A 24,257-nucleotide genomic window follows, 5' to 3' on the forward strand; every position below is an offset into this window, starting at 1 on the left:
GAACTTTTTGTCCAAATAAGTCTAATCCTTGGTTATTGCACTAAAGTCGGCAACTGCTTAAATACGTTGTTGGAGTGTGAACTGATGGCATTTTTCATTTCTGTGCTATCTCATGCATACAGTTTTCTGCACAGCAGCATACTCTACAAAGCAAAGGGTGTACGTTCTTTCATAGAAAAAAGCTACTGGTTATTTTATTAAATTCTCATTTATCATTGTTCATCACATTCAAATAAAAACAAGGTGGGAATCTGTTGACTTTCTATCCTTTTCTAATCAAAGTGCATATTAACAATCAGAAGCAGCTTAGGTAGATGGCCATTCTCACAGACTTGTTTGTGCTGGTAATGTGCAACTGCACAATGAACATCAACCAGTTTGATTGTGAAGGGGATTACTTTATGAACTGGATTGCAATTATTTATTTGCTGTACTAAAAATTACTTCTACCCCAGTTAGGATTCAAGCAAATGGTCCCCATGTCTTCGTGCAAAGTTTCTCATTTCAGTTCTATTAAAAAGCAGCTAAAGACATCACATGTTGGTTTTCAAAATGGTAGATATTTTTTGCTGATTACCACTGACATGCTTTATAGATTCATAGAAATTCAGGTGAAAATCTACAATATTTGATGTGTGCTCTGACTGTTCATTAATAAAGATGGCGCACCAGAGTGAATCCAGACAGGTGAGAATTTAATGCATTAGATGTTGACGTGCCAGAGAGAGCCTGGAGAAAATTAGCACAGTGTGTATTCTGCAACACTTGCTTTCTGTACAAGCAAGAAAACTGCTTCTGTGATTGAAAGATAAATTCACAGAAATAATTGTTTGCACACACAATTGCAAAGCTTATGTCTCCTGTTGGAGGACAGCAGTATGTCTGAAGTGTGATGGGCACCACGCTGCCATGTCTTGCTCCATGGGTTCAGATTTCCCCACAACTCTCTTCACAAGGCTCAAGTCAACCCTTGTCTTGCCAGCCTCAGCCTACAGTGGGATTAGGCCCTACGGATTGGATTCTTCATAAAGAAAGTACAATAAGAAAGCAATTTCAGCTTCTAATCAGAAATTAAGTTTTAATCAGAGTATTTGACTGCTTAAAATTAACTTCAGGTCTGAATTCTTAATTGGGCTGTCAATTACTTTGCTCTTTCCATGCATTACCTTGAACTTTTTAGTTGCCGTAGCAACTACTCCTAATTTATTTGGTTATCAAAATGAGCCATTTCATTTCGGCCCCTGCTGAATCTGCTGGTATTTTTGATAGCGAGGTACCCTGACTCATCAAAACACTTAAAAACACACTTCATACTCCTCTGACTTCAATCACAGTTAATTACGTGCTTAAATGTAAGCATGTGATTAAGTGCTTTGCTAAACAGGGATGGGCTTAAACGCCCATAAAGGCTGTGCTAGAGCACAGCCATGGATGAGAATTGGCAAGACATTGGTAATGATTCATTCAGATCAGCTGTAAGACTGACTGTTCCAAGCTATTTCAGTGTGATCAAGAGAACTTTCAAATACATTTTAATCCATTTTGTAAGTAAATTTCAATCACATACATTCTGAATTAGAATTGCAGCCATGCTGCACTGCTAGTCCAGAATTAGTTGCGTAGTAACTCGATGGGGAAAGAGCTGTGTTAAGGCTGGATGTGATCAGTCCTGCAAAAAAGAGATCTTGTCCTGATGTGTTTATTCAGTTAGGAGAGGACTCCCTCCTCTAAGCCAATGGCTTCCTAAACATCTGTATGAAACACTGACTCTTCCAATGGAGGAGTCTTCCAATGACATTCATAGAGGGTTTTCCAGATTTCTCTTTTAGCAGGGGTATTTGGCAACACTCAAAAATTTGCTGACGTCACTAAGCATGGCTGAAAAAGAAATCAAGTGAAAGACTTTGATTAGGCCAGTAGTTTGCCATACTTCAATTTATTTTCATTTTGGCTTTTAAAAGGAAATAAACAAATCAAATTTCAAAAGTGAAACACGTGGCAAGGAGAAAAAGGATCTGCCATGAAGTATTTTTGAATGCAACATATGATATCTGCAGATTGCTGTACTGTCTGGTAAGGTTGGCTGAGAATATCTTGCTGAGTTGATTTTTCCTTGTGGAACATTGTCGTCAGCCATCGGTTGTGAGTAAATACACTTGTAAGGAACACACATAACCATGGCCTTTATTTGGACTGATAAAGGCAGATAGCTTTTACAGAACAATAAAAAAACCCAACACCCTATAATTAATTTGAATTAAATAGACAAACAGAGGCTCCCTGCCAAATTCCAGGGAACTCTGAAAACTTTTGAATTCATTGAGTTGCCAGAACAACTGAGTATGCTGGAGCATACTTCTTTCCCTTACCCACAAGCCCTCACCTTCCAACTAAACACCAAGAATAGCCAATGACTGCAATTTTGCTGGAATCTGTTGGACGTGCATGAAGAAGTTTGACACACAAAACAGCTTTCTGGAAATCTGAATCACAAAGCAGCTTTCTGAAACTCTGAACTCCTCATTTGTCCTATTAAGTCTTGGGAGGGATAAAAAACGTGTCCTTTGCAGACCTTATGGGTACTTTCAGCTGCGCTCCCCCTATATAGACCATAGTAAGATCTAAGGCTGCTGGATAATGCACTGCTGAACTGATAAACCATTAGTTTCTTCTAGTTTCAGTTAAAATTGCAAGCTGACACCATGATGATGCTTTGAGGAGAACAGATCTTTTACCTGGACATCTTTGTAAAGAGGTGTCCAACCATGGAATATCAACACTCACTGTGCAGTCTACCTGATTCCACTTATATTCTTTGGTCCTCAAAACATTTGGTACATAGCGGCAATGAGAAGGCAAAACCAAGTATTTTTCTTCATTAAATGCTCAAGGAATCTAATTTTCAAGTCCTTTCTTCCCCTTGGAAATAGCCATTTGAGACAAGAGTTTTCACAGTGGACTTCTGTACTCAGTGAGATAAGTACAGATAGTTCCACTTGAGAACACCTTGGAAGCGTGATGAGGATTGTACACACTTTTATCACATGAGTGAGTATCAGAAAGGCATGAAACTTAGAAACACACGGAAACAGGACGGACGACTACCAGCTCTAGACGTGAAAGACTGAAAAAAGCACCTGATAATGGCAGTATTGAAGGTAATGGAACATGAGATTGGATGGCTGGAGTTCAGAGGCAGACAGAGGACTGACAACATGGACACACACCAACCATACCTTCACTGGTTCCTTTGCCTTTCCTGTCAGGTAACTCTAACCCTGTGCCCCCCGAAGGATATAAGGAGACGTCCGTTGGCACTGGCCAACTGCTGGCTGTGTCTTCCGTGATTTCATACATCTGCCCTTCCATCGGCTGCAGGTGCCAGTTTAGGCCAAACAGGTGCATGGCTGTGGTGAGCAATGAGAAAAGTCATCTTTTTCTGTCTGTGAGAGTTGCAGAACTACAGGGGCACTTTCTAAACCTTCACTCCACCACCTTGTTAGTGGTCATTGTTTTAGGACAAAATTTAGGACGGGATTCAGGGGGTTAGACAGCTCCTACAGGTTCTGTCACACCAACTTCATGGGTCCTTCCTCCCACCTAAGCCATTTTCGGAGCAACTCTACCATTCCAGCAGAACCACTCCCAGCCTTTGGCCTATGTGAGGGAATGATCAGGTGCCATGTTTCAGAAAACTCCCAAGGCTTGGTGATGATGCAATACACACAAAGATACAAGGAGTATTACTTGTCATCATAACAGTAAATCCTAGGAAATGACTCATTAGTTTGCTTTGCTGCATTTGAGGCATATTATATACGTTCATTGCTTTTCTTGGACCCATCAATTGAACACATTCTTACAGATATCTCTGACAGTTTTTCCTGAAAAAGAACAACTGAAAACAAGCAATTTTAGACCAATCTTGCACACATTCTTTAGCGCTCAGTACTAGGAATGCAAGAGACTGTGATTGAGCACTCCTTAGCCCTTTAGCTGCTCCTATTCAGATCAAAGATACATCCTCAAGGTTTGAAAACAAGAAGCGCTGTTCAGATTTGTGTGATACCAAGACATTGCTCTCTGTAGGTTTCTGGGCCATGCAAAGTCATCCAGTGCACACACAAATCTGTTTCAAGGATTTACATAAAGACAAGTGAAGTTAAAGAACAAGACAAAATACTTCAAAAACAAACATGTATGAGGAGTATGGAAAATCGTATGCCTACACAACTTATACTTGTCCCTTGAAAATATAAAGCAAAACAGTGTGGCTTCCCATATCAGTTCTTCCTTTCCCAACATAAACATTTCATATTCAATCAGTATCCAGTTTAGCTTCAGGCTTTCTACAGCTAAATGATCTGATATTCTCTACACTTGGAATGACATTTCTTTTTTAAGGGAATGCCTTGATATTTTACACTATAATTTCTCCACGAAACTGTTCAATGGCACTAACATCATAGACATTTAACATAAAGAGTCAAAAAACATAAAAAAAATAGAGTATTTCCATTGCATATCGTTCTCATTTTATACATAAAGATACATCTGAGCTTGGCAAATGCTGCCAGGGACAAGTGGTTAGTTTATTTAAACCTGTGTATCAGGAACAGTCTTTTCAAGATGATTGAAAAGTAATCTGAGAAGTTCTCCAAAAACAACATGTTTAGGCAATTTAGCAAAATCAGTGACTTTTTCCACTTCAGTTTCAATTAGGTCATCTATCACTTACTAACACAAGTAAACTTGTCTTTGCACTAATACAGCATCACAAAAACAATGAGAGCAAAACTCTCATTTTACCATATAAACAGGGGCTGATTGTTAACAAAGTCTTGATCATTAAGAAAGAAAATACTCGCTTAAAACTCCCAGGCAGGAAGGAAAGTCTCTCAGGGACCTGGTCACAACTCAAACATTCTTGTATAAGTACACATACAAAGAAGGAATGCTATCAACTCAACTGGTAATCCAACTAGAACACTTCAGGCAGAGTGGCCAGTATTTGGATCTGAAGGGAGAATACTTGGCAGGGCCACTGTGCAAGGGAGGAGAGGAAATCAGACTGGGAGGAAGACATTTGCTTCAAGCATTTGGCATTGCTATGTTTGCACTGAATCTCTGTGCTTGTATGGCCTTCGTCCTCATCAGGGTGCCTGGAGAATTCCCAGCTATTAACCTCATAAAATAAAATCAGGTAGGAATCTGTTGTTTTTATTTCATGGAAAGAAAATTTAGTATGGTGAATAAGGGGGTTGACTCAATTCACTTGTTCAGGCATTAGAATGAGGCTGTGTGTTACATCTGCGCTCCCAGGTTCATAAGCCCTAACAGAAATTTCATTCATGCCTCCTTCAGAGCTTTCTCTACAAGTTCAGTCCTAGATGCCACCCAAGGATGCTGTCCACACTGGACCTCTCCATGGACTGGATGTGTGACCCAGATGCTGTTCTGGAGTGAATGTGGTCCAAGCACACATGAGATCCCATATTTAACCACATGGACATTTGCAGTCAAAGCAGAATTAAACCTGGCCTGTTCACACCTCCAGACTCAGGTAATACTAGACAGCAAGCAGTCCAGATGCCTCTGCTTGCCTTATGTGCTTAATTCCAACTCCATGTACCAAATATCTGCATCCCACAAAGACTTGCACGAGCTTACACGAAACATCACTGGCTCAGGCATAAATTAAGCAACCAGTTTTTCACTAGACCATTTGAATTACTCTATCCTTTAGTTATCACAGGGTAAGTGCCCTCCTCTCCTGCAAGAAAATGAAGCCAGAGAAGTCAGCATTGTTTGGGGTGCAGTGGGAAATCTATGAGCATTTCTTCCAGACATGCAAAAAGCATTTAAATATACCTAAGAGGAAAGGACAAAATAAGGACAAAATTTTGCTTCAGACAAAGGACAGAGCTGGTAGTTTGGAAATGCAATGACTCTTCCCTAATTATCCATCTTCTTCAGTAAGTGAATCATGGTTCCTTGTCATCACTCCTTCCTAAATGTTTGCAAAGTATCTTACAATGTCCCAGCCTAGAAAACATGACAAAGTTATACAAAACATAGATGCTCTGTGTGTTACTACACACAAATAAAACCATCCATGTTATCCTACAGGAACGTGTTAATAGGACAACTTTTGTCTTTGGTTAATAGATTTTGTCTGAAGCAAAAAGCTTCTTGCGAACATTGATCCCAAGTCTGCATCTAGTGCCCTGTTGAGGATTTCTAATTCAATGCTGCCAAGTACAATATAGAAACCTATAAATATTCACACCCATAGGACAGACATCATGCAATTTCTGCTGCAGGTAAGTAATAACAACAAAAGCCTTTCTGAAACCAAAACAAAAGTGTCATCTGCTTTGGAAACACACTATGTATGCTACTAGGAAATCAGCTGGCTAAGTGCATATCATTGCTTTCTTTCAAATACCAGCAATATTTGTTTGCAAGCTGATGGAAAATTCAGTCTTCTTGTTCCCTCAGGGTGCCGTACTCATGCTAAAATGTCTATCAGTACCAGCAGTGGATGATTTGGGTCTAAAACTCAGTGGGACATGTAAAACTGTTGTGCACACAGTTGTTTAAAGGTTCGAGGAGAGCACAAATCAACCTTGTTCTGTGTTAAATTGATGCAAAGTTCTTTTGTATGGGAAAAAAAAAACCAACACAAGAAAGATCGTAATCAGAGAAAAACCCTGGAACCATGGAGGAGAAACACAACTTTGAAGTGTTAATGTTTCTAAAAGCAAAGTAAAGCTGTAAAAATAGTTTCAGATTCCTGATATTCTCAGTCTCCAGGTCAATTGAACCCACTGCTGACATTTTCTCTTTGGCTTTTTTTTCCCTTTGCTCAGTTAGACAGAAGATGTGGCTCCCAAAGAGCAAGTGCCTTCCTAAAAGCCCCCATGTCCCTCTCCCCAACGTGATGCTCGGCTGATAAGCAGATATCGAAGGCTCCCCATGTATAAAAAGAGCACACTGCAATTAACAATCATTAAAGTGTACCCTTTTGTAAAATACCATGTAGCTTTCACTGCCTGGGAAGCCTCGCGACATGCTCTTTGCAGAAACCTAGGTTACATTTCCCATGGTTAATAAAACTCTTTTGTCTGCTTTCCCTTGAAATGGAAACAATACTTAGGAGAAACCCTACATGTGTGCTCCCTGGGCCGTTTCAGCACCAGCAACTTGTGGTAAAGTCATCTGGGACATCTGGCCCATTATGCTCGTGCTTTGACATCACGTCTTTGACTTGCACATTTTAAACAATACTGAAGCGCTAGCAAAAAGGGCCCTGAAATTTGCTGATCAGGTAACAGCATGTTCTGTGGCAGAATAAACAACCTTATCCTCCGTCCTGAGGCATCTCTGGCTGCCTTCTTGGGGGTGGGGGGGAGAGGAGGAAGAAGGAATGCAAACCCCACAGTGCTTTCAGGGTGTGACTACCCTGCCGAGTTCAGCATTTCAGTGTGTTGCAGCAATTCATTTGCTGCACTCAGATTCACTTGAGCAAAGCAGATTTACAAACAGCTTTAGCATCAGCGAAGCTATTTAACCACCCAAATAAATCAAAGTTCATATTGGTTTCACCAGGTATTCAGGATCATGATTCTTCAGGTTTTAAAACATTCTTTCTGCACTGCATTATTCCTATTCCACAGCTCTTTATGGAGACCATAAGCTGACAATGTTAAGCCAAATGAAGAGGAACATCCTTTTGAAACTTGCCTTCAAGAAACCCAGGCTTTTGGATATCTCACTGTTACTGCCACTTGCTTATGACACAGCAGAACACTGAGGTCAAAACATCTTACTCAGCGGAGTGGAGAACAAAGAAACTGGAATAGCATTTAGGATGAAAAAGGACAAACAAAGATAATAATTCACATGGTCAACAAAATGGACATCTCTTGGGACAGGTTGATGGAGCGAAGGAGCAAGCAGAGAGAGGCGGATGATTGTGATAGATCACAGGGGGAAGAAACGACAAGACATGCTTACTGAAGCATATGAGACCCCCAGAAACCACACCAGTCAGCAAAAAATTGAAAAACACGCTGCTAGCCCTTTATTAGCTTGTTGCTTTGCTCAAAGCAGCAAGCTAAGTGTAATAAATAACCGAACCAATCAATTATGATGTTTGAAATTAAGGCTGCGGCTGAAGCCACCAGCTGCTTCTATAGTGTTGTTACACGCATTCTTACAGCGGCTCTGCTGCTGCCTTCCCTGCTGCCCCCTCAGAGCTCTCTGCTGAAGGTGCTGATGCTGGCTGATTCCTCACCTGGGTGAAGCTCCTAGAGAAGCTAATCAATGGAAAAACAGGTTTCTCAGAATGGAGAACAAACCAAGCAGTGAGTCAGCAGCAGCACAAGCATGGTGCACAGCCTGGATGGACAGTGAGCCCACAGAGCATCCAGGCAAGATGGAAAGACTTTCAGGCTTGCAATTTGTAAAGTTTATCAATTCTCTTAGCACTGAGAGTGCTTCATTTTTTGAAGCGCTAGGTCTCGAAGGACGGAAGTGTATTTTGCATAAAGAAGCCAAGGGAGCACACAAAATGGGAAAAGGCAGTGTAAGAGGGATGAGCTTAGTGAAAGAGAATAAAAATGGGAAAGAAAGAGGAAGGAGGAGAGAAAAATGCAGAAGGAGAGAAACCAAGAAAAGGGAAGGTTAGGAGAGAGCAAAGGAAAGATGGGAAGGGAACAGCAAAAGCAGCCGGAGCTCAGTCAGTGGTTGAGAAGACTTTTTAAGTGGGTTGTTTCTTTACTCTCCTGTCTTTCTGTGGAATCAAGCATAAGATATGTGGTGGTTACACGATCCTCTTTAACCTTCAGGCTTGACAATCAGCCTTATAATAACACACTTTCTACAGTGAGACCTGAGTTTTGTTTTTTATCCTAATTGGAAAAAAAAAAAAAAAGCTAACCCGAATTCCACCACTGAATTACTCAGGGCTAATTTTGACTCAAGTAAATGTATTGCTTTCACTCCTGTCTCTGGAATAAACTTGACTGTAATTATCTGAATAACTGTGTCTCTCTACACTGAAATTATATGATTTCTGTAGAAGTGGGAGAATTGGCTGTTGCAGAATTAATCATGTTTTTGTGACATTCAGTGTTATGAAAAGGAGCCTTTCAGCATGAAATAATCACTGGTTTGTCAATCTTCAATAAATCATGGAAGAAGCACGCACGGTTAAGGAGAACAGAGAAGTAAACCAGAGGAGAAAGAACTCTCATGGTTTGCAGGAGTAAATCCTGGACCCTAAAGACCCACAACTTCAGGGTCTTCTGCTGCACCTTAAGGTGAAACTTAAGGTCAGTCCCAGTGCTGTTACCTGTGAGCAGAGGCCAACCCCCACCTCGCCACAGCCTCCTCTCAGGCAGTTGTAGACAGCAATAAGCTCTCCCCTGAGCCTCCTCTTCTCCAGACTGAACCATGCCAACTCCCCCAACTGCTCCCCATAAGAACTGAAGACATCTGAAATTGTTTCCTATGGATAAAAGCCTTCCTTCCATGGCTTAAAGCACTTACTTGGGGAATGGAAAGCCCGACTTCAGAAATCACGCTCTGCCCAAATGGATGTGAACTTGCACACCAGCACAGGTCTGCAGCCGTATGGGAACAGAGAATCCAGCTGAATTGCTGGGCAGCCAGAAATGCAAAATTAATAGGCCTAAAAGAAACAGAGCCCAAAGGACAGATTGAATACATGTTGTTTAAGTGAAAAATCTCAGCTTGCGGCTGGGAGGTCCCACAGCTTCCTTTCCTGGCCTGTAGGTTTATTTGTCACAGGACAATCATTTAGAAAAATAAAACAAAAAGACACAAAGAGGGACATTTAGGGTAATGCCCTTTATTGTAAGCTCCCCAGCTGGTCCCCTTTCTGATTGCTCAGTGATCCAGCTTCAAGGGGAAAAAAGGGTTTATATGCCTTCTTCGTAGGTAAAGGCACTGCTAGGCAAGTCTGCAAATTCTTCATGCTGAGCAATAGAGTGTCCTTATCTGCCTTGTCCCAGGGTGGAGGGTAAGGATGAAGGATTCAGACACTAAAAGAGATAATTCTAACTTTGTGGCTTTTTCTTTTCTTTTTGCACCCTGAATGTCTTCAAGTAAGAGGCAGGTGCTTTTACAGCCATCTCCTTGTAGACACATGCTATGGGATACTTCCACTAATCATCCCAGTACTGCTTGGCCATTCCTCCGCACTCAAAGAGATCTCAAGCAGTGCAAGCCCCAGAAGCAGTTTTTTCAGAGCTAACCTGGGTTTCCTCCTTCCACCAGGCAGAGCACAAAGAAGGAATTCAAATGATCCAGAGCTTCCTACCTCTTAAAATGTTGCCACCAGAGTGGGAAGTGCTTCTTGGGAAAGCAAAGCATTGTGTTAATTGTCTTCAACCCTGGCTGCAAATGCATGCACTTGCTTTGAGTTGACACACACCAGTGATTCTCTGACCCCTCCTCGCTGCAGAGCCGTATCAAAGATTTCCAAGACAGAAGCAGATGGTCTACCAAATAGTATTAGATTCTTCTTAGGAGAACACTTTATATTTTAATTTGGCTCTCAACTGCTCTTAATAGGGAAGGAAAAAAAGCTTCCAGCTGAAGCATCACATTTCTTTGAAACCTTCAAGGAATTGACTGGAAAGACGTGTTATAAAACGAAGCAGTTAAACTCAATGTTTGTTCAATGCAAAGAGTCAGCACTTCCTATTCAATGTCTCCCTAATTACCCCTGGGGATCAAAGACTTTCAAGCGATTGCCTGTCCATTCAAACCACTAATAGATGATCACTGGCCTCTCCAGTACTATGGGAGATTTCCTGACGTTTCTCATTTTCTACAGGGAAGAAAACTGTCATTTAAAATGCTTAGCATACTTTTGTGGGTATTTTTGGGATGATTTTTTAAAGTGTCAACCTGTGGGGAAAAAAAAAGTTGACATAAAGGTGTTGTGGCTTAACCAAGGATCTGTCTGCTTAAATACAATCTGCAATTTCCTTCACCATTGTGAAAGCAGAATAGGAAGTTGAAAGATGGATCTCAGCAACATTTTGCTGCTGCTAGGCAGCTTACAGAACTAAAGCAGCTTATTTCAGCCCCCACAGCTCTAGTAAATTTGGTGTTACACATGCTCAGCCCTTTCTCTGTAAAATAATATTTTCCCTTCTAGATACCCTTTCTGGCAGAGACCATATTACTATAAATATGACCGAGATATTTCTTCACTATCAAAGTCAATTATAAGATGGTCCCACTGTACCTCTAAATGGAGTTTTAATTTGTGCATATAATATTAGAAAATAATAGTTTTCCCATTGGGGTACTCACTTCAATTAGAGAAATGAGGACAGGCAGCCCTACCAGAGGGCCTGCTACCTTGCTCTGCAATTACTAAAATTCTGGGCTAGTCTGTTGTGGACAGTATAATTTTACAAACAACATTTCATTACACACCTATGAGCCGTGAGACACTAATTAAAAAGGGTATAATTTACATAGGTAAATCAGCAACCTCTTGCATGCTTCTTTTTTCTTACTATGTCTAGCAGATACCGTGAGAAAACCTGCTTTCCCACACTGATAGAAAAGGTTGCTTAAAGTCTGAAAGATAGTATGTTGTCCCAAAGTCTCAAAAGCTCCCTGTTTTCTCTGCCTCAGCATAACAGAGATAGGATCAGAGTTTAGATATAGTATCTGGATCTGAGGGTGGTGAAGCCCTGGCACTGCTGCCCAGAGAGCTGTGGCTGCCCCATCTCTGCAGGTGCCCAAGGCCAGGCTGGATGGGGCCCTGGGCAGCCTGAGCTGGTGGGGGGCAACCAGCCCATGGCAGGGGTTGGAACTGGGTGGGCTTTAAGGTCCTCTCCAACCCAACACCTCTGTGATTCTATGATTTTATGATTCTACGATTTTATGATTCTGTGATCTCTGTTTACGTGCTGAGATCAATGTACTCATGTAGAATTTGATCAGAGAATCATTAGGGTTCAGAAAGACCTCTAAGATAATCTAGTCCAAATGAGGAGTGATGGTTTGTCTGCTTGCCCACCCTTCTGAAAACACACCATTTTATCATAAGGATGAATTGGAGAGTGCTGCTTATGGTTTAGTCCTAAAATCAGCTGAAAACTGCAGGTGTGTTTCTCATCACTGTGCAGGCTGAAATAACACTAGAGCCTCACCTGGGTTGTGCTAGTTGCTGTAATAGAAATGAACAAAAATGACAATCTCAGAATCCCTCGACACCCAAAGCACAGGTTTAACATAAGCTGTACTTAGCTCGAGTGAATCTAGTGACTTCAAGAGCATGATGGAGATGCTTTAAATTAAGCACAAAATTATGCATTTGGCAGATCGGGGCAGAATGCTCACAAGCACCATCAAAACTGAGCCCTAAAGCAGAATCCCATCAACTTGGTGACTCTGGGGAGAGATTCCCAACAGATTCATCTGTACAAGTATACAGGAGCATCTCACTCTTAACTGCTCCGGATATGACAAGTATATGAGTCCATTTAAAGCAGACCGAGAACATTTTATTTTCATATTTTCTTTACATGAATTTGAAAATCAAGCATGTTGCCCCATCAGTTCATAAGGAGAGGGAAAAATGTGTTGTTTTTTTTTTTCTCCTTTATTTTTCTTTTATTTGCTTGTACATCAGCTCAGCAAATGGGTACAAACGTACAGTCTGACAGAGCCACAGCATGACATAGTGAATGACACTAATGACACTAATTAATGACACTAGGAATTTTTATCTGTCCAGGCACCATGGGTTAAACCCAGCACAGTATTTTCTGGTACCATAAATCCCAGCGAATGGCTCAGATCTGAAAGATCTCTCAGTAACAACACAACCTGATGATTTGTTCCCTTGGTCTTAGAACTGGTTCCAGCACATAGATTAAGGCAAGTGCTTGCAAGTGCAACCCACGGCGTGCTCTTAAAAGGCCCACAGCCATCTTTACATTTAATTACACCTCGAAAAAGCATTTGCTAAGGAAACTCCAAGTTCGCCAAGTCAAGCACTCAAAAGTGAGCAAAGAACAGAATTAAGATTTTAGATCAGCCCCTGTATGCATATGTACTCTGTAATAGCCTTTAATTCCCCCATCACAGGCTATTTTTTTTCCACTGGTCCAGTGCTGAGCAGAACAATTGCAAAGAGATTGCCACTCAACCCTGGCAATTCCAGCATTGTTGCATGTTCAATTGCTTTCTAGGGATGCCATATGTGCAGCCTGGTTGGTAGCAACAGGAGGGGGTTGGAAAGGGAAGGAACACACTCAGCGCAGACAGTTTTGCTATAGTATTCTAAATAGGTCCCTACTGAGCATGTCTGAACTCAGATTTTTGTGTTTTAAGGCAGCCAGCTTTGTATGGATAAGAGATATGACAAAGCACACACTATTGCTTGTTGTATCTAATAGAAAAAGATGTCACCATTCCCTGGTACCCGCAATAGTGATATAAAATAGCAGCAGATCCAAAGGTAAGATTTTGCAAAAGAGATTCAGAACCCATCTTCCATGAATCTGTTTAGGATACATTCACCTATAATCACTCAGGCCATACTAATTTTGTCTCATCATGGGTTAGAGGCACAGCATTCTGCTTTGATCTCTCTTCCCCAAAGACTACATCAATACTAGCAAATTAAACAATACGAAGACGTGTTACTGAGGACTGAAACTCAACAGACCACAGCTCAGACTTGGTCCTTGCTAGCTGGGATTCCTATGCACAGGAACTCAACAGTTGTCCGACCAGGCCAAAATCATGGTAGAGTCCCTTCTACCAGAGATCATTCTCTACAGATGGTTTGAGTACAAAAGGTGTCCAAGTTGGACCAACTGGATGCCCAGAAACATTTCTTTCACAACCTCGAGTAGCCCATGCCTCAGCAGGGCTGAAGAGGTATACTAATATGAAGAAACTGTTAATGACCACTGGGATTAATACCATTTGCAGTATCACTGTATTTTGACTGTGAGGGTTTCTTCCACCAACAGCCCAAGGAAGACCATTTGATGCTTGATTTCATTATAATTTCTACCATTACTAAAAGAGATTCTGCTCCACTGATTGCCAAATTAGAGCTTCTTTTTAAACACTTAGTGTAAGCATAGCCATCATCATACTAACTGCCTGGTTCTGCTTTGCTTTCTGAAGAGTCTCTTTACATAATGAAGTGATGCTTACAGTTGTACCAAGCAAGGTGTGATGCTGCTGCTGTGCTTCGTGCTATCGTATTTGAAAACAGTTAACATATGCTGTTCTCATCATCTTCCCAGGCACAAGCCTCTGCCTGCAATAAGGACACGCTTGGCACTGAAGGTATGATAAAATCAAATGAAGAGGTAGGCAGGAAAGGACGGGGATGGTGAGAGAGTTTATTAGATTTTCATTTAAACAGAGCGATTCAACAACCTCTACCTACCTATTTATTGAGCATCCGATTCTGAAATCTCAAAGTAAACTGCATAAGTGGTCCTTTTGGAGCTTTAAAGCTTCAGCATAAGCAGTGGTGTTGAAATCTTGTCACAGAGGGAAAGAGTGGGTTGGACATTTCTATTTTTCACAGGTCATCTAACACGTTACCTACACTGTGTACTTAACAGCTCCACTTCACTTAATGGTGTAAAGATGTGTACCTAACACATACCTCACCTTCAACTACAGGCAAAAACAAACCTTAGAGAATGCATCACTGCACGTATCCAATAGAAAGGTATGACCTGGCTGCAAATGAGGCTTTGAAGATGTCTTCTAATTTATGCTAGAAAAGGAACAGGAGATAAACCCTAAGCTATAACTACGGAATGTTTTTCACTGTCACTGGCATCTCTGAGCTTACTCTTATGACTACTTTCCCACACAAATGTGTGGTATTTAAAGACATGGAAAAAAGCACATTGCTGGAATCATTTCTTTCTTTCTCCCTCCCCTTAACTGCAATTAAATTATGTTATTTCACACTAATTAGTATGAAATAAAAACAAAGACTGTAGAAGAACTCACGTAGATATTTAGATCTGTAGGATTGATCTCTTTTCAGTGTCTGTGAGCAAAGGTCAATCTAAGCCATGAAATGGAGATTATAGCAGCACATCTGTGCCACTGCCATAAAGGCAAGGTCAGCACTTTTGGTTCAGCATGCTGTTATTTTCTTTTCTGGGGGCTTATAGCAACTATAAAAACTCACTAAAAGCAACCGATAAAAGCTTATAAAAGCTTAGAGGACACATCTTTCCATTTAGAAAAAAGAGATGGAAATTAAACTCATACCTCTTTGTATTAAACATTCTTAAATTTAGGAATGGATCAAACATCTCGAGGGCTAACTGTGATGTTGTGTTACTGCTGTCTGGTTTATGACAAACCTTGAGATCAGATAGGGCCCTCTGGAAGCACAGCCTCACTCTGCTTTGGAGCAGTCAGAGATTCAATCATATTGGTGGTCTGCTTCGAAATGGAACTCGTCCTCCCTGAGATCCCACAGTGATGAAAGAGAATCAGACTCAGACAAAAGGACCTCTTCATTCAGTGTCAAAATAAAACAATCAGCAGAAAGAAAAAGTAATATATAAAAAACAAAACAATAGGAAACCAGAGGGTAATCTATATAAATCTCACATCATGCAGGAAGTTGATAAAGGAAACTGAGAACTTGAAGACAAAAAAACACATAGCATTAAAAAAAGAAAGAACAATAGAACATTTTTAAAGGGTATTGAAACCCAGTAAGCTGAGCAATGATACAGCTATTTACTTGATGGAGACGGGGAAATTGTTAACAATGTTTTAGTAAAGGCTAAGATGTTCAGTAAGTATTTTTGTTCTGGTTTTTGAAAACAACTAAGATAATGCAATTATTTCACAGGAAATAACTTTTTTTCCAGTCCATTAATAACCAAGAATGATATTAAACTACATCTATTCAAGGACAAACATTTTTAAATCTGCAGGCTCATTTAACTTGCATCCAGTAAATGAGATGAGCTAGCAGAGGAGGAATCTGACTCACAGATTAATACTGAACCAGCAACCAAGAGATTAGAACAGGGTTAATGCTGTACAAATATTTAAGAAGGGAAAAGAAGAGGATGCAAGTCACTTGCACTGAGTAGCCTGACATCTATTACAGACAAAATAATGGAAAACATAACATGGAATTCAACTGATGAAGGATGACAAAAGTGAATGTATGTTAATTCAGGTCATTTATACTGCTCTTCTGAAAAATAGATACTAGGAAGCAAACAGTTACTCATATTTTGACACAATAATAATTTCGTAAAGCTTCTGAGGCAACTTGGTATGACTTTGCCTAAATTTGGTACAATTTTCAGATTCAAGAAACAAACATTTAGAACAGTAAAAAGCAATACAGAAGCAGTATGGAAAGAAAGAAACGTTTTCAGTAATGGGCTTCCTTTCAGTGATTTTAATTACCATACATTTATGTGAGTAACCAGTCAGAAGAGTGAGCTCAGCTAGGGCTGTCATTGTCACTGACTACATTCCTCAGTTATCTCCAAAGGGGATGAAAAGCTCACTGACAGCCCTCGAAACCAGCAGCACTGGGGAAAAAACCACCAAACGGTGACATTTCTGATGCAATTTAACAGTTGATAGCGGGCTTGAAGTTATTCAACCTTAACACCGGTGTTATATAAGTAAAGATAAAAGCATGGATGTATAAACATGCAGATGACTCCTCGATGACTGAAGAGACAACCACAATGCTGAGGACGGATCGGATAAACAGGAGAGCTGGACAGCTGTCAAATGTGAACGATTCAAACAATGTGTTCTGTGCTATTGTCAATGGCTGACATATATGCATAGAGTCATTGAATCATTAAGGATGGAAAAGACCTCTAAGATCCCCAACTCCAACCCATCCCCACCATAATCCTCACTGCTGCACCTACGTGTTTCTTTAGCACCCCCAGGGACAGTGACTCCACCTCCTCCCTGGGCAGCCTGTGCCAAATCATCACCACTCTTTCTGAGAAGTTGTTTTTCCTAATATCCAAAGTAAGTCAATCTGAAACTTTGCTGAGCAGAGCACATAGCAGTGAGATACAAAGCTGAGCACAGGTTCATAGAATCGTAGAACGGTTTAGGTTGAAAAGGATCTTCAAAATCATCCAGCTCCCACCTCCTGTCCCCCACCAGCTCAGGCTGCCCAGGACCCCATACAGCCTTGACTGCCTCCATGGATGGGGCACCCACAGCTCCCTGGGCAGCCTGTGCCAGTGCCTCACTGCTCTCTGAGTAAAGAGTTTCATCCCAACATCTAACCTCAATTTACTCTCTGAGTTTAAAGCCAGTCCCCTTTGTCCTATCACTATCAGACCACGTAAAAAGTCGGTCCCCCTCCTGCTAATAAACTCTTCAAGTACTGGAAGGCCACAATGAGGTCTCCCTGGAGCCTTCTCTTCTCCGAGCTGAACAAGCCCATCTCCCTCCACCTTGAGAGGCGCTCCAGCCTATGATCATAAGTTGTATCTGCAAGGCAGGGACATCGGCCATTGGAACGCCAAGGCTGAAAGTAACTTGAGGAGTAGCACAAGAGGCTGGTAATAAAAATCCAAGGTTTTTTTTCATCCCCAGAAGAAGCTGATGAGATCCTCAAAGCTAGGTTGGGAAGCTATGATCTGAAGTGGATATGTGACTTACTGGTATGCAAAAGGTGGGTCACCAGCCCAAAGCGTCCTAAGCGACATGATTTAAGAGTGTTTATGGCTTTTAACACTAACATTTACAAAAGAAGTTTTAAATAAGAATTAAGGGAATGCACCCTTCCCACTTAGAATCAACACTGAATCCATTAATAAAAGAAGTCTGGCTTGAATGTGCTCCTTAGCACTGCAGACCTTGCAGAAGTGCTAACCACTCGCAAAGCAGAAATTGCCATCAAATGGAATAACTCGATTTTAATACTCCTCAGTTTTACACCTATCCCACTTGTCACATCTGGCAACTCAAGCAAAATCAAGCGTGTTTCTTTTATATTCCCTTATTCTTTTCCAGCAGAATTTTCTGTGCCTCTTTTTCAATAGTGGATACACCATTGTGTATTTCTTCTATTCCAACATTTTTAATGTCAGGTTGCAAATCTTAGTTAGGTTGAAACAGCAAATGTTATTTCGTGGAGATTCTATGGGAAGTTTTTAACGCCCACCTGAATGAATTGATCTTCACAAGAATAGCTCTGAAGTGAAATCTTGTATCTTTACAACCTTTATTTTAAGGCTGCAATTAGATCACCTGCATTTCTTTTTCCCCGAACTATAAAGCTGACACTATCCAAAGATGCACAGCACAATCCAAAACAAAAAAAACCCATACACATAGTGCAAACAACTCTTCCTGACTTTGAAGATGATGATAAATAAGACGTGGGTTATAGTTAACATCACCATGCATCTAAAGCAGCAGTGAAAGATAACACAACAGGGCATTGCAGGAGTGGAAATTAATAGCCCATCTTGGATTAATTTTGTTTCTCAACCCTGATAATTACTGTTTTGTGTACAGGTACAGTACAAACAACCAAATACCTTTTCTTGGCCATGTCAGGCAAAACATATATGTAACATTCTTTAGTGCAGCTACACTGAGATGCACTTTGGGGATGTGTCAGTGCTTTGTACAGCAGTGTGTGTGTGCATGTGGAGAGGAACAAGGGGTAATGCCATGAAGTGACTGGGGCTGAAATGTTCCAGCGAGTCATCATTAACTCACTGTAGGTCCGACAAGGGAAAGTTTCCTTTGACAGATCCCTGCTGGCAGCATCCTGAGCTCCATATTGCTCAACTAGCACCTGGCAAGCTGTGCCTGCAGCAGCTGCCCTGCCTGGTTCCTTAACAAGAGCCCAGTGTAACTGAGGCTCACACAAAGCCCTGTGATCCCCACCTCTGTTACAGGACAAAACTTGGAAGAGATTCCCGTGACTTGGCTGAAATGAGGCTGAAAGCTCACTGTGACAGCATCTCCCCGTGTGCCAGAGACACATTTTATGATTTCTTAGCTTTGTTGAGATTACTTGCAGATCAGCAACAGAACTGACACTTCAGAATGGATGGAAGAGTGTATTTGCTGTCTTTAGCCAGGTCAACCTCCAGAATCAGGGATTCCTAAAAATACTTTACTAGCTTTAGTCCAGCTCCTGCTGCAGACACAGGGACCGATGCCATCGACTCTGACTGCATTTAAACAACTGCTAAAGTAAATGAGATTGCTCCAATTTAAGAGGAGCATGTGCAAGTGAAGGATAAGGCCCATGCTTTCCAAATATCATTGGGTATAGGGAGTTAAAAAGGGTTTTTTCACACTGTATCAATGATACATAATCAGATGTTATGGGAATCCACTTCAAAATTGAAAACTGAAGAGCTGGATGCAATTTAAACTGTAGAATTGTCATTGAGGGACTGGCACTAAGCATGCTTGTGTGCTTTTGGAACTACAGGAGCCAGATTTAACAGAAAAAAATCCACATATTCAGGCACTGCTCTGTAACATTAAAATGACAGCGCTGGGTTGTGATGATGATCCCTTTCAAGCAGCATCCGGAAATGTTAAGTCTTACAAGCATCTACTGTACATAAAATATATTATGGATGACACTATGGCCCTTTTCAAAATGGATTTCACCATTTTGTAGACTAAGGGTAAAATGAAGTAAACGAGACCCAGAATTACAAAGTGTGCTGTGTGCAGTAATTTGGGTAATATGTGAAAGAACCAAAAATGGACCTGGAAGCTCTTCTGTAGGTAGCAGATTGAGCTCATAATGTAAAGGCTTTGCTAGAACAGATTGTTGAGCTTCTGCATTTTATCTAAGATAAGATGGAAAACATTGAAAAATCACTATGAATCAAAAGAACAAATGGTAAGAGTTGTAAAGCAGAACTTAATCTGGGATCAGAAGGGAAACACTAAAGCAGTAAAAGAAAGAAACTTGGTGGGGTAACAAACTGCTTTGTACTTTAAGTTGAATAAAAGCCTTACTATTGGGGCACATAGCCCCAATTATATAGCTCAATTTTAAGAATTAATCATTAATAATGTCTCCTATTGTCCTTAAGTGGGATGTCAGCACACATTCATAAGTATATTACACATTCATAGCTGACCAGCTAGATAGCTAAGAGTTTTGGAGAGCTGCTTTAAATGGGGTTTGCTACATTTCATCAAAGAATCACAGAGAGACTGTGCAAAAGTTAGCTGACAATACATGGAAAGACACTTTACGAACACATCACAGTCCTATAGTGGTTTAAGTATCACAGCATTGTGTCTGTAGCAAGTAACACTGCTCTTTTCTGAAAGAAGTTGTGTTTGAAGAGAGCTCAGACGAATGGAGACCTGAAAAGTCAGAGAGTTCTGACTGCAATCAAATGAATGACTGTTTTGGCTTCATAATATGTTTTCCAGCCCTAACTTTAATTTAAATCAAATGTCCATCTTTCTTGCTGTTCGTGAAATGTAACCGCAACACATGCTTAAGTATAGGAAAATTGCAAGTGCCTAACTACATCAAATCGTGCTCCCATCTCATCTGGAATCTCCATCAGGCAGAGGATAATACCTTCTGTTTCAGAAGAAAGAATCTATTCTCCTTCACTAATTCATTTAGAAACTGTTCCACGGATCTAGCCAAGCAGCTGCTGGGCATGGAGAGCTGGACGACCAAACAGTCATTTCTATTGCTGTGTTCCGAAATCCACCTCCCAGGCAGTGCAAGCAGTGTCAGAGACTTTACAGAGCTATGCTATCAGGGCTGGCATCTACCAGGTACTGAATGTGCAAGTGAAGCATTTAGAGAGCAGCATACCTCATGGTATTATCTCTGCCATAAGCATCTCTCTCTAAACTGCCCCTCCAAGGCAGGGCTTCGTGCCATCCAGAAGCCACAATGACTGTCAACAGAAGGGACGATCCTAAAATGAACAATTTAATTTCAAAGTGCTGTCTCTCCACGACCTCCTGGAACAACAAATTTGCAGGTCAGTGGCAAGCTGCTTAAAGAGGCCTTTCATTTCTGTGGCTCCAGTGGTGCCATTCCTGCCGGTTTAATGCTACAGTCCCAATCTGCCACCGCTTTTCCCTTCGGTGTTCTCACCCCATGAGACGAGCTGCTGGAGAGCAACCAGGATTTGCGTAAGCCGTGTGTGTGCGCAACTTTGATGTGCATTGTTGCTGCTGCCTTGGTGTGTGCCTTTGAATATTTGAAAAGGTGGCAACAAGTCAATCAAAAGCCAGTTAATTCAAACGAAAACCGGCTTCTGGTGCTTAATACACCCTGTTATACTTTGCTTGTCATTATCTCTCAGGACCAGTGACTCAGCCCTGTAAAAGCTTTGGAACGATCACAGCGGTGACACATGATAGCAGCCGTTCAGCTTCTGTGGACTTCTACTTATGCCTCCTCCCCTCTTGAAAAGGCCCAGTAAGATAACTGAGCCTCAGACTACCTCAGTCATTCTTAAAGTAATGGAAACTCTGGCTTTTAGCCTTAAACAAATGATATAGGAAGTGTTTTAGATGAGTTTAAAAAGAAAAAAACAGTTTGGCTGCAGCAAAGAATTCCAGAAACAACCAAATGGCTCAGTTTCATGTAGCCCTGCTTCTCTCAGGTGGTCACCCCACGTGTGTCTGAGCATCTGTCACACAGAAAGTGGTGGCAGCAGCAGAGCTGTGAACACCTCCAGCTCCGCACCCTTGTTCAGATAGGCAGGACATGTGATGGGTAGTTTTAAAGATTTAAACACAGGACTGTGACATGTCTGATGCTGTGAAGAGCATTCTCAAATCACAGAATTATAGGATGGCTTGGGTTGAAAGTGACCTCAAATATCTTTTCAACCCCACTGTCCTGGGCAGGGTTGCCAAACACAAAGTCAGGCACTAGATCAGGTTGCCCAGGGCTCCATCCAACCTGAAGTCCTAGGCATTAATCTGGTGTATTTCCATTAACTAATCAGTGCACAAAAAAAAAAAAAAACAAACAAAGAGTAAATGCCCAGTGCTGTCATTGGACCAACGAGGGGCTGGGATCTTCTCCAAAGAGATCTCCAAAAGCCCCCAGACATGGTGCCAGGCATTCTGCTCTGCGTACCCCTGTTGGAGCATAGGGAACCAGATGGACCCAGTAGTATCTCCAACCTCAGCCACTCTGTGATGCTGTAATCATTCTGTGATCCTGTGAGCTGATCCAAAGCCCATTCACTTAAATGGAAGTCTCTTCAATGACCTCAGTTTTGGAGAATATAAATGGTCATTACAATTCTGTGGTTATCTCAACTAACAAAAGCAAGGGGAAATAGTGTTCCTATACAGGTCATCCCGTTCTACTCAGGACCTGAAGTACATCACCACTCAGATGGTCCCCAGGGCAACACAAGGAGCAGAATACTGCTTAAATTTGCTTAAATGAGGAAAAGTATTTGTAATAAAATGCAATTACACAAAAACAGGGGAAAAGAAAACTAGAGGAAAAACAACCGCTTGCTTTGCAAACAGATCAGGTTTGGTAAATAACAATGTGGCTTTTATCAGAGTGCTGAAAGCCTCAGCTTAACTTAATGAAAGCACAAACATTTTGACTCCACAATTCTTCTTCTTCTTTGGGCAAGGTGATACAATTCTCATCTGCAACTTGACAGGATGTAAAAAATAATTACAAATGAAAAGGTTATTCATAATTTTTAAATGAGTTAATTAGTAAACCCCACCAGAGTCACTCATTACAGTAATTAATAATTGATTATACTTGAAATTAAACACAATTTTTCATCAAAATCTAATTAAATATCTGCCTTTTTGCTTGTTGATTAGAATACTGGGTCTGGTAGAGACAATCTTTGTTAAATATGTTTATGCTGAGCTGAACCATCAAATTTGATTTTTAATAATTGATAGTTCCTTTAGAAATTAGCAATTATGACCCATAATTACAGCAGTTCAACCTGATCAACGCTGCTGGCACCTTCCCAGTCAGCCACAGAGCCTGGCAGGTGCTGCAGAATTCACCTGAATGGAGATAACAGGATGGGAGAGCACTCAATGGACCTACCTGTCCACCATCTCCACTGTGATCCTAAAAAAGAAGCCTGATCTTTTCAGAACTTTGAAAGGGTTTTATGCGTGAGAATACCAAGCACAAAAGCCACCAAAGTCTTCTTCATCTATCAAATGGCACATCAGAACTAACAGGCTCCACTATCCTGAGTTATAATGATACTCCTCTGACACACTGAGATAATGTCCACGTTCAGGGCATAAGGAGAATAACAGACAAATGAGAAAGGCAAGTCCAAACGTACGTAGCAAATGATGAAAATTGACTGCATATTCCATCAAACTAACTGCTGATTTAATGTTGGTTAATTAATCATTCCTGCTCCTCTTACAGGAGGCATGAAAGTGACCAAAGTATGATACAAGGCAGAAGTGGAGAAATATCAGTCATTAAAGACGTGCACATGAAAGGAGCACAGTAAAAGCAATCCTTTGTGGTGGTGCTAATTATACTGCTGTGAAATGAAAGTAAAAGTCTTTCGATCCAGGCTAAGATTTGTAATTCTAACTGCAACCCTTTATAGATCATTAGCGTACAGGACTTCACTGTGAAATCAAAAGGACTCATTTTGCCACGAGACATCAGCATTCTTACCTATGACCACATCTGTACATATCTGACAACTACAGTTTGCACCGCTGACAGCTTAAAACGGGAGGGTAGGAGTGGACCTTTCTAAGACATTTATAATATAAATACCAAGCCTGGATGAGGAAAACTAATGTTAACACCTCAAATTTACAGAGGGCAAAATACAATTTTTGCTTTTAACACTGAAGTTATTTTGGAAGGAGCACTGACAGCCTTTATAAACCAAAGACAGTCAGATCATGCACAGCTGAAGAAGAAAACAGTGTTGCTCTACAGAATTAGCAGATTTTCCCCGATCTGCAGTAGTCAATGAAGGCTTCATTGGATTACAACTGAGACTCAGTCCTTCCCTATTCCTTCAGGCTTACACTGTGAATTTCCAAACAGTTGCTTAAGTGGATGTGCTATGAAAGGCATTTTTCTGTCCAGACTTTGGTTATGACTCTGCTACCATTAATCCACGGCAAAGAATTCCCACTGACCTGGATGCAGTCGTGATTAGGACACACACCTTACTGCTGGCTTTAATTAGGATTGGCTGAAT

At 41.0% G+C, this 24,257-nt stretch overlaps 1 protein-coding gene across 1 annotated transcript in view; it reads right to left on the reverse strand.

The window, feature by feature from the left end:
• TENM4 (teneurin transmembrane protein 4) overlaps positions 1 to 24,257 on the reverse strand; it is a 594,301-nt gene that overhangs the window by 179,611 nt on the left and 390,433 nt on the right. Inside the window, exon 9 of the mRNA XM_042838225.1 lies at positions 3,237 to 3,407. Within this exon, the coding sequence (XP_042694159.1) occupies positions 3,237 to 3,407 (171 nt within the window). The remainder of the gene's footprint in view (positions 1 to 3,236; positions 3,408 to 24,257) is intronic.

The sequence above is a fragment of the Centrocercus urophasianus genome, unplaced genomic scaffold, assembly GCF_019232065.1.
Source record: "Centrocercus urophasianus isolate 14NV4802_14NV808 unplaced genomic scaffold, USGS_Curo_1.0 seq_74, whole genome shotgun sequence".
In the NCBI taxonomy this organism is placed as follows: Eukaryota; Metazoa; Chordata; class Aves; order Galliformes; family Phasianidae; genus Centrocercus; species Centrocercus urophasianus.